This window comes from Peromyscus eremicus, chromosome 17 (assembly GCF_949786415.1).
Source record: "Peromyscus eremicus chromosome 17, PerEre_H2_v1, whole genome shotgun sequence".
In the NCBI taxonomy this organism is placed as follows: Eukaryota; Metazoa; Chordata; class Mammalia; order Rodentia; family Cricetidae; genus Peromyscus; species Peromyscus eremicus.
The window spans coordinates 8,301,449-8,313,033 of record NC_081433.1 but is presented as its reverse complement, the minus strand read 5'-3'; the positions used below and the strand labels follow the sequence as shown (position 1 = coordinate 8,313,033).

Sequence of the window (11,585 nt, the reverse complement as noted above, 5' to 3'; positions counted from 1 at the left end):
GACCCCCTGGAACTGGAGTTGGGGATGGTTGTGAGCTGCCATATAGATGCTGAGAACAGAGCCCAGGTCCTTTGTAAGAGCAGCCAGTGCTCTTTACCATGGAGCCATGTCTTCAGCCCTCTCTTCAACACTGTAAAATCATTGTGAGATTTTTATTCTGGCCTCTAACATCATGTATGAAGGAGAGGGGAGTTTCACAACTGCCAGGCGGGGTCAAAGTCTAGGGCTCCTTTCTCTGGAGCTGTTTGGTGGGGCACCCAGTTCCGTGTTCTCGGAGCACACTGTGGGAAAACCACCCTCTACCAAGGTCTCAGCTGCTGCTCCCACAGACACGATTGTCGGTCACTTTGACAATCCGTGTGTGGTCCAGAAACTCAGAGGTGGAAAGATGGAGCTCAATGAGGTTCAGAAATAACTCACATTTTGTTTGCACGTAGAGCATTTCCATGCTCACTAACAGACAATGGCTATGGCGCACAGATGCCTTCAGGGCCCTGTTTGCCAGTCCCCATGCTTGGGTCTACACATGCCAGCTTTAGCCCCACAGATATCTTCAGGTGCCCAAACATCTGGCTCCAGGAGTACAAGCAATTTCCAGACCCTGCACATCTGGATCCAAGTCCATGTGGCACCCTTAGGCACATATAAGATGGGCCCCAGGTGGACAGGCACTGTTGTGTCCCTACACATAGAGCCCGGACCCACAGGCTATAAGCAGCTAGATCTCAGCCACTGCCATTCACTTGCTTTTAAGATCCTAACATCTTAGGATCTTAGTCTGTGCCAAAAAGACTGAGCAGGATTGGTCCACTGAGAAGTGATAGGCATCCAAGCTACAAGGATGTAAACCCACTTAAATTTTAGAGTGTCTAAAACCATATTGGGAGGTGCAAACTAAAAGCTACATGGCTTTTCAGGGCTGTGCTTCTTCCCAAAGAAGCCAGTTTGGTTACGTGGTCACTAAGAGGGAAAGCCTGTGTAGATGTGACAACAATGAGCTCCTGGTGGTGACCGTTCACACGGCCAGGCTTTGTCTTAGGTACATTTGAAAAGGTGCAGGGGCACATCCCACTTCCTTGGCCGATCCTCCCTTTCAGGAGCAGACGCTGCTTTCGACTTGAATGGGTGGCACATTCAGAGCATTCAGGGAGCTCTTCCCATCTGGCACACCGACAGTGGCAGAGGGACACCTCTGAGTACCAGGTGGGGACAGGCATCCAGCATCTGTAGCCCTCGTGCATTTTCCACTTACGCTCTTGAGCTGGACCTTGGCGGTGCCTCCGACTGCCAGCAGCCCATCGGGCTCTGAGAAACACTCCACCCAGCAGCTCCACCATCAGAAAGAACCTCCTCAGCAGAAGCCGGGACGGAACTAAGAAAACCCAGGAGCACCTCCGGATCCCGTGACTGGGATTCTCTCTCAGACACAAGGAATCTTAAAGGCACGCTCGCTGGTCCTACTTCCAGCAAAGGGAAGGAGGACATTACTCTCATGGCAGAGGCTGGAAGACAGGATCCCTCCCTGACAGCGCCTCCATCTTGGCTCACCGCTCTCCTTTACCTGTTCCCTCTGTGACTCTGGCCCCACCACCACCAGCAGGTGAAAGAAAACTCTTGAGAAAGACGGGGCTGTAAGGCCCCTCCAGGCAGTTGTGGGCACATTTCAGGCAAATTCTCTACCATCCTAATGAGGAGGGAGCCTTAAGGAAACGGTTCAAGGCCCCAGGGACCTGAATGGCAGGGTGACAGGTCTCAGGCCTGTGGCCTTCGGCCTGGAAGGCACCAGTTCGTGATTTCCCTCCTGAAGGAAGATGAGGCACAACCTGGAAGGCTATTCAGCCCAGAAACACTTCTCTTCAGTTGCTATCAGGGCAGATTGAGTTGTCAGCCAAGGGCATCCCAAGGACCAGTTGACTTCTGGGACAGCAGAGGGCAGATATCAGGCAAGTCCCACCCCTCCCTTGTGTTTGTGGAGGTGATAGTGGGGAGCTGATAGCTGGTTCTGATGCCTTTGGCCTCACGCAGGGGAGACTATAAGCCTGAGAGGACGCTTCCTGGGCCCAGTCCAGGCAAGCGGGAGAGGACATGGCAGCCCTGCAGGAGAAGAAGTCGTGCAGCCAGCGCATGGCCGAATTCCGGCACTACTGTTGGAACCCGGACACTGGGCAGATGCTGGGCCGCACCCCAGCCCGGTGGGGTAGGTGTGGGCCATGTGAAGGGGGCATGGGGTGAGGAGGCAGGGGGCTAGCAGACAGCAGGATCCAGGCCCTGCTGGGGCACCTGGGAACACACTGCAAGCCATGCGTCACCTCCCAGCAGGAAGCCAGGGTCCCCCAGATGGCCCTGAGGCTCAGACTCCGCAACACCTGTAATGCAGGTCCAAGAGGGGCCCCAACTTTTCATTCATAATTTTGAAACATCATTTTAAAGCTCTTTCTGAAACTAATTACTGTTTTAAGTTAGAGCAAGTAATGTAGCTTCTTGTGCAGATAACGTGGGAGGCAGAGATTTACTTCAATGGGTTTGTTCTATTGTGAGAGAGAATCGCCATGACTCCAGCATGCTGGGCATGTTTGTAGACCTCCCTGATTCCCAGGCTGCCTCTGAAGTGCCCTGTGCCGCTATCATTCTCAAGTGTGGAATAGGTGAGCTCGGTAGATATATCCACAGAGTCCCTTCCTTACGGCTGGCCTGTGGTGACCTGGGGGACCCTTTTCTTCTGGGGCCACTGTAGGAACAGAAAAGTCCTCACAGACTAGAAGGCTGTGCACCTGTTCAGGACGTCCCCTCACAGAGTATGTCTTCTACAAACAGGAAGTACTTCTGAGACCCCAAAGAGTGAATGTCTCCCAGGCTTTCCAGGACCCATGACATGGGAGTTACAGATAGAGCTTTGGGGGGGGGGGGTGCAGTGAGGGCTTTGCAAGGCTACATCACTGGGGAATACAGGGTGTATGCCACCTTGCTCCTTAGAAGGCATCCCCGGGCCTGTTCCTTTGGGTTCCCGCAGCCGTCATATGAGGATACAGTCCAAGGTCCTTCAGGTCTGGGCACACATTAAAGGCTACTTTGGCTGACCTTTTACCACCCATCTCGGGGGGCTTGAGAATCGAGATGTGAATATACTCACAGAGGGTGATACCTCATCACTCAACTCTGCGACAACTCAGCCAGCCTCGGCCCAGCTTGGATGTGCTACCACATGAAAAGTATGCACTGTTCATGGAGAAGGAGATAGGGTACTCCCTCCTCAAGACCCTGAGGCCTCCCAGGGGCAGAGAGCACCCCCAAGTCTCTGCCGACTTAGGGAAAATACAATAAGTTCCAGAGCAGAGAGGAAACAGGAGGTCACCATTCACCAGTGGGAAACACAGAAGCAGAGCTAGTCCTGGGATCATCCCAGGAAGTGGGTCACCTGAAGAAGGGACAGCAGATGGGGTCCTGGGGCAGATGATGGGACTGCCAGCTAGCCTCTCAGGAACCTTGTGTAGTAGGCTATTCTAGCCACCAAGCTTCCTACAAGTCTCCTTGATGGCTTAATGTCACTCAGAACTTTCTGGAACGGTTTCACAGCCTGAATCAAGGACTTGGCCTCAGTTTCTAGGGATGACATTCTCAAGGGAAATGGTAGAAAGGAATGGAGCAAGTCACTCTTAGGGAAAGACGCACACGCGGTGCTCAGAGGAAATGGGGGCTGGAGACCACAGGCTGAGAACAGCAGAGGTCTCAGTGACTTGGGGCATACTGTGCCACCGGGGCCACACTCTTTCTCTGTGTGACATGGAACTCTTACCACCAGTAGTTCCCAAGCTGTGAGAGTCCATGGCATTGGCCACTTGGGGAGTCAAGATTGATGGTAGCAAAGCTAGGATCCTTCATCTTCACCTGGGAGATGTTGAGCTCTGGCTCTCACACCCATGAGCTGACTAGTCAGGAAGAGGGCTTATGAGGCAGGATAGATAAGCAGCGAAGCTGAGATTCTACCTGTAGGAGCTCAGGTCCCAGGAAAGTAGATGAGTTATACAGAAGCCACATCAGGTAGGAACCTGTAGGAACCTGTAGTGATCACGTCACCCCTGCAATGGGAGATCTCCCTCTGTTGGGCATCTACCCCTGTAGACCAGGACGCTAAGTGGGTGTACAGCCCTGACAATCCTATCAGCACAGGGTCAGGCCATCCACCGGCCACTACAACATCCAAACCCAAGTAGAGTACAAGGTCTCCACGGAACCACAGTTCTGAGATAGGCAACTGCTGTGTTGACCCTCCAGGGAGGACCTGTCAGAAAAAAAAAAGACCCCAATCCCATAGCTGACCTCCAGCCTGTGACCCCCCACCACCACCATCTCTGTCCCCACTGACTTGGTCCTGCCCTTTAGTCACTTTTTGGGTCAATGAAGAAAGACTTACTGGGAGAAAGCCACACCCACATCATGCATTTGGAAGGAGCATCCCACGTTCTTGGGGACCTTCCCAGGAAGACCAAAGCCATGCAACACCAAGACCCTCTTCTGACAACATGTTTCTTAGCAGTGGCTCCCATGGCTAGAAATCATTCAAACACAACTGTGGGGACTTCAGAGTAGCCCAAGTCCAAGGCCATGCCCCAGATGGGTGTAGTCACCCTAACTCAAAAGGAACGTCATCGAAGGGGTTTTCAGGAGCCCAGGGAGCCTGGCTCACACTGGGGTTGGAACATCTCCTTCCACTGATGCTTAAACCAGCGTGCTGGGAGCCACAGGAGCTGGGCCTGCCCAGAATGCCTGCTAACCTTCTCTGCAGGACACAGGGCAAGTACCTGCCAGGTCCTCAGAGCACAATCCAGATATACTCAGCCATAGCCCTTCCCAGCCAGACCATGCACTGGGGGTCACTGTGGCCAGCAGCTACCTTTCTCTGCCTTCCCCATCCTGTAGTGTGGGAAGCAACAGGAACTCCAGGGAACAGAGCAGGCTCTGGGATCCTGCCATGATGGCTGTAGATATAGTGATCAGCGAACCAAGCACACATAGTTGCTACTAATGTGCAAGGGGTGTGACGGGAGCCCACATAAGGCCGTGAACATGCCCTGTAGTTCTGTTTGTGTGTGTGTTGGGGGGGGGGATCAGAGATGGTGTAGGGTGGCGAGTTCCAGAACTAGAGAGCGAGGGTAAGAGGATGCCAAAGAGCTCAGGGATTCCACTTAGATGAGAAAGTTCTGGAACTCAGTAGAGGCGCTGAGGGTGCAGCATCGTGAGTGCATTGCACGCCACCAACTGTGCCCTGTGCTGGAGATGGAGGACACAGTGGGCCTGTGCCGAGGACATTGCCACAGCTGAGGCTGCTATTTCCACCCCTCTCTTCACAGTGTGGATCAGCCTCTACTACGCAGCTTTCTACGTGGTCATGACGGGGCTCTTTGCCTTGTGCATCTACGTGCTGATGCAGACCATCGACCCCTACACCCCAGACTACCAAGACCAGTTAAAGTCACCGGGTAAGCATCAGTGGGCTTCGGCAATGCTCTTGGGGAACACAAACAAGGCACAGCATGGAGTCCCTTCCTCCCCACACACCCCAGGACAGGGGGTCCCACAGCTTCCCAATAGGGACGATGACCCTAAATTGCAAAGTCTGACTTTGGCTTTAGTTTTAGGTAATAAAGGGGGTTAAGAGGGAGGGTCACTGGGACAAGAAGCCTGTGCACTCACATTTTATGCTTATGCACACACAGGGGAGTGTCCGCAGAATACACAAGAGATTGTTGGCAGGGAGTAGATCTGGGGGTCGTAGGAGGAAGATCTGGGGTGGAAACACCCGCTTGCTCGCTAATCCCTGGGAGACCTGAGTGGAGACCTGAGGCCCAGTCATCTGAGGCTGAGAAACATGAAAAACAAGTCCTTTTCCCTTTAAATCTTGAACAGCTGTTCTTTTCATAACACCCATAAAAACAGCAAAGCCCTGGCTCACATAAACAGAAAGCCAGCCACATGAACGGGCCAGGCTGAGCACATTGTGGATTATTCCCCACCAAAGGCCACATGGTGTTTGTAGAAAGAATGAGTGACTTCACGTAAAAGGGGTCAGGGAGTAGTGAACCAGCACTACACAAAGATGGAGGTGGGCGGGGTGGCTCCAGGCCACTTGTGCAGGCGTCTGCACCATGAACTCATATCCCTCACATCCCGTCTGTTAGCAGAACCAAGACCACACTCAGCGGATGTACAGCAGACTGAAGTGACTCGGTGACCTCTCTTTCTCTCTCTCTCTCTCTCTCTCTCTCTCTCTCTCTCTCTCTCTCTCTCTCTCCACACACACACACACACACACTTAACCTATTAAAAATGATTTTGCACTTACTTTTAAAACACTACACTGATTCTAATTATTTTTTACAATTGTTCATTTATTCGTGCGCGCATGTGCGCGCACGCGTGCGTGTGTGTGTGTGTGTGTGTGTGTGTGTGTGTGTGCGCGCGCGCGCACGTAGGCCTGCATGCCACGGCACACGTGCAGCAAGAAGACAACCCTCAGGAGTTGGTTCTCTTTCCACCATGTGGTTCCAGGCACCACATTCAGGTCACCAAGATTGGGTGGCAAGCACCGCCTTTACCTGCTGAGCTTTCTTGCAGCACAAGTGAAAAAATATTTTTACATTTTTTTGCTTGTTTTTAAGAGCAAGGGTGTTTCGCCTGCACGTCTGTCTGTGCACCTGTACATGTGTGCCCAGTGGCTACAGAGGCTGGCAAAGGGCACCAGATGTCCTGAAACTTGAGTTACAGATGGTTGTGAGTTGCCATGTGGATGCTGGGAATCTAACCTGCCTGGGTCCTTTGGAAGAACAGCCTGTGCTCTTAATCACTGAGCCATCTCTCCAGGCCCCAAGGGAAAATTTTTCTTTTTTTCCTTTGAGACAACCCTGGCTGTCCTGGAACTCTCTATATATAGACCAGGCTGGCCTCAAATAGAGATCTGCCTGCTTCTATCTTTTGAGTGCTGGGATTAAAGGTGTGCGCCACAACATTGGCTCCCCAAGTGAAACACTTGATGTGTGTTCGAATTCCTTTTCCCTGGAGACCTACCTGCAGGCTATGTGGAGCATTCCCCAGAGGCTAGCATCCACTACACCAGTCTTGTTCATGACTCCCCCAGGTCCAGAGTCCCCTGTGGAGCATGCATCCCCATTGCTGGGGCCTGGGCACCCAGAGTCTCAGGGACAGAACAGGCTCTCATTCCTACTGTGCTGCATTCTGCAGAGGTCAGGGGCCCCAGGACCTGTGTTCTCAGAGTTCTTGGGCCCTTCTTTAGAGTGTTACTGCCTTGGCTAGAGGGTGCCTGTCCTGCAGCTTCCTCCTAGGAGGGTGAGGAATTGATTCTACCTCAGATGCTATCTACCTGTGGTTGGGGCTTGTGCGAGACTGGACAACATCGGGGCCCAGGGCTCAGTATAAGTGAGCGCTTGGAGAAACCGATCAAGGAGGTGTTCTTTCTTTCCAGGTGTGACCTTGAGACCTGATGTGTATGGGGAAAGAGGACTGCAGATCTCCTACAATGTCTCTGAAAACAGCTCCTGGGCTGGCCTTACGCACGCCCTCCACAACTTCTTAGCAGGTGGGTGAACACCAATGCAGTCATGTGCCTGTCTCCTGAGAGAATCCCTCCACGAGGAGGACTCAGGACCTCCTCCATGGGCTGTGTGGGGCTGGCTGATGAGAAGGTGTGTGTTCCACAGGCTACACACCGGCATCCCAGCAGGGCAGCATCAACTGTACCTCTGAAAAGTACTTCTTCCAGGAGAGCTTTGCAGCTCCAAACCATACCAAGTTCTCCTGCAAATTCACTGCAGACATGCTGCAGAACTGCTCAGGCCTGGTGGACCCCAGCTTTGGCTTCGAGGAGGGGAAGCCCTGCTTCATTATTAAAATGAACAGAGTGAGTACCAAGGGCCCCACTTTAGAGGAGGCCCTGGAGTGGTAGGAGCCCCCTCCTCACACTTAACAATGGGGCCTGGGCCCTTTATCATGCCCTACCCTGACTCCATACACATTCATCGTGTTCAGCTCTTAAAATACAAATCTAGAATTTTCTGCTCAGACAGTGTCTTGCAACACAGAGCTAATAAAGGAGAGTTCTTCGCCAGTAGGGGATTCAGACTGGGAGAAGCTGGGGGCATTCTACGTGGTCTCCTTCTGTACCAGAAACAGGAGTCTTTCAGGGTTGGTCCTACAGGAATCACTGGAGCTTCAGTGGGATCTGAAGCCTCGTGGCCACAAGTCCCACCAATGCCCTAAGAGTAAAGACACAGTCAGCAAGTGGCACTCAGGCAGTAGGAGCTCAGGGTCACACTGTTCGAGAGACCGAGTGGCAGGTGAACACCCAACTGGCCTTGCTGCCTATTCCCATTTTACTAGGTCTTAGAAAGCCACACACTCATGCACCAAACCCAACACCTAAGTCCTTCGGCTGGGAAGCTCTCCTCAGGCCTGCGCTGGCCCATGCAGCAGCTGACATCCCTGCCAAAGGCAGGTCCTGCTCAGACAGAACTCAAGAGACAATGACTGGGGCTCAAGAAGTCTAGGGAAGGAATGTGGGGCTCGGGGGACCCCACTAACAGCAGTAGGTAGACCCATTCTACAGGAAGGAAGGCTGCTGCACATCACCACAGCAGACGGGAACATCGTGCCGGTGACCAGGGCCCCTCTATCCCAGCTCCGCCACTGCCGACCCCCCTCCTAGACCACAGTACCAGGGGGGAAATGGCTCAGAAGCATGTGTGAGTATCCACCCGCACATCAGGGGTACATCACAGCCTTTCTTCTAGATTGTCAAGTTCCTTCCCAGCAACAACACAGCCCCCCGAGTGGACTGCACGTTCCAGGTGAGCACAGCTGGGGTTGGAAAGGGTGGGACTCGAGGTAACCCTGGGCACATGCCAACTGTCATCTGTCAGCCATCGCCTGGAGTGACGGCACAGAGAAATAATGCCGTAGCTATGGATTCCCCTTCATCAGGTCTGTACAGTCACTTACATTTCAGAAAGCCTGACATAAGGTGGGTGGCCCACCATTTCTACTACTACACTGTCCATAGTTTTTATTTACAAAAAGTATTCCAGATCACCAACAGCGCTGTTGCTTAACGGGGCTTGGCATGTCTACTTAGGTGGCATGAATCACAGAGAAACTCTCTTACAAAATGGCTAGGTACAATATCAAACACTAAACTTTTCTTCCCTAAATGTTTTCCAAGGCTTGTTTTCAATGCCGAGGAGCCCTAACCGGCACGTCCAAAGGGCACGTCCGTGAGTGATCCAAGGAACATCTATCCCCTCGGAGCTCTGTCCCTAGGGCTCAGGCGTTGGCTTGTTCTTCGCTGTTTGAATTATTTTGGCCACACACAAGCTGACCTTAGAGGTCATTGTTCCTTGATGAACGTAAGCCACCCATTGGGCAGGTCTGACTCCAACAATGAGAGGAAACAGATCCCAGGAACCTGTGTTTACACTTAATCCAGAAAACCGCACAAAGCCTGCACCCGGTTTTGGCAAAGGAGCCCTTGGTCTTGTCAAACCCTTTCATCTCACGTGCTAATAAGCAAACACCGGCTTCCCCAGTTCCAACACTCACCCAAGACACTAAGACGGAGTAAGCGGGGTGGGAAGTGGCGGAGGTTTGGCAGTTTGAGAAGGCACCAGGGTCTAAGGCCGGACTAGGAATGCCGGCCAGGTTCAAGGCCAACTCCATTGCACTAACACACAAAGTTCTGATGTGATCGCTGGCATTGGTAGCAGTGTTTGACGCACAGCACATGCATAACTCACATGTGTACTTGTACACAAATGGACATGTGCCCAGTGCTTACTAGACTCGGCTGTGGTCTCTCCTCCTCAGGATGATCCTCGAAACCCCCACAAGGACACTGAGCCCCTGCAGGTCGAGTACTACCCACCCAATGGTACTTTCAGTCTCCACTACTTCCCCTACTATGGCAAGAAAGCCCAGGTAGGTCTGCTTCACTCGGCCCCAATGCACGTGCTAAATTCCCTCAGACTTGGCAACGGAAAAGCCATCTTCTATAAAAGCAAGACAAAGGCAGAGCAAAATGGTGCACACCTGTAGTCCTAGCACTTGGGAGGGGGAGGCAAGAGGATCAGGAGCATAAGGTCATTTTGGCTACAGCGCAAGTTCAAGGCCAATCTGGGCGGCAGGAGATTTTTATCTTGGAAAAACAAATAAGAAACAAAGAAAATGAATGAAAGAAAAGACATGACTTATCCAGTCCTGGACATTTCTTTTATCCACTTAGAAACGCACCTCCCAAGAAGCATGAACATCCACCTGATTCCCTTATAGTGCAGGGTCTCGCACGTCCTCCCAGGATCTAGGAATCTCTCCAAAGCATTTCCCCCACGCTGCATTCTTCCCCCCATTTTACTTTCACATCTTGTTTACCGTCTGGAACCCCAGAGTCCGTGCTCTTATCCTACCCGCTCTGCAGGCAGAAGCCAGTCTCTCTGTGACCCGAGGGTCATTGGATCAAACAGGCCTTAACTCAAGATAGACTCGAAGAAGAGTCCTTTATGCCTATCCCTCCCTTCTTCAGTTAGTCTTGTTTTTCTTAACATCCAGGATTTTTTTCCCAAGCATCTCATCCCCCTCTTCTTCCACTTCAGCCCCACTACAGTAACCCTCTGGTGGCAGCAAAGCTTCTCAACATCCCCAAGAATACAGAAGTCGTCATCGTGTGCAAGATCCTGGCAGACCATGTGACCTTCGACAATCCCCATGACCCATATGAAGGGAAAGTGGAGTTCAAACTTACAATACAGAAGTAAGAAGCTGGAGTGGTCATCCACACCTACAGACGCCCCGCCGGCCACTCCCCCTTGACTGCACGCCCGCCCTCTGCTGGGCAGCGTGCACAGCCACTTCAACATGATTCAGAGCTGACACCACTGCCCATCTGTTGACACCAGGAAGTGCTCCTGTCCAGCACTCCCCTGAACACCATCAGCTTTCTACTAAATCCAATCCGATTGTAGCTGTGGGGTTAACACAAGAACCCAGAGTCCTGTCATCACTGAAGAGACCCCAGAGTGACCCGTCTGTCGGTATTACCGCCCTGTGATCGATCACCTGTCTTTCCTGAACTTCAATATGAACTAAGTGTAACACTGGTCAGCCCAGCATGAAACATTCCCAATTTGTGCTTCTGAGACTACAACACCTATGCCACAAAAACAAACTATATTAAAGTTATTCTTATTCTGTGTGGAAAAGTCATGTCTTTCCTGACCCGGGAGAAAATTTTACTGAGAACCAAACGCTCTTTTCTTTAAAGCCTTTCTATGATCTCAGTCACAATACAGGTGGCCCCTCAGCCACTGGGGCAGGCATCTCAGAGATGTATTAAGGTGCAAGGATGTTCAGGGAGCTCCATACAAACAGCCTGCCACTTTGTCCACTGATCTACCCTGGTGCCACCTCCAGTCTCAGCCTCCAAGGTCTCAGACTCTTTCCTTCAAGATACTCACACCTCCTATTGCCTCCTTCCCATCAAAAGAGGCTGCATTTGTCTTTTCCAAGGTGAGACAGAACACAGCTCA

The 11,585-nt window shown here is 52.0% G+C and overlaps 1 protein-coding gene across 1 annotated transcript; it reads left to right on the top strand.

The window, feature by feature from the left end:
* The first annotated feature begins 2,085 nt into the window (after nt 1–2,085).
* Nucleotides 2,086–10,814, top strand: Atp4b (ATPase H+/K+ transporting subunit beta). The gene is made up of 7 exons (XM_059244192.1): nt 2,086–2,197; nt 5,349–5,477; nt 7,478–7,591; nt 7,713–7,912; nt 8,802–8,858; nt 9,871–9,981; nt 10,653–10,814. Exons 1-7 carry the CDS (start codon nt 2,086–2,088, stop codon nt 10,812–10,814), a joined length of 885 nt encoding a protein of 294 aa, XP_059100175.1.
* Nucleotides 10,815–11,585: the final 771 nt, after the last annotated feature.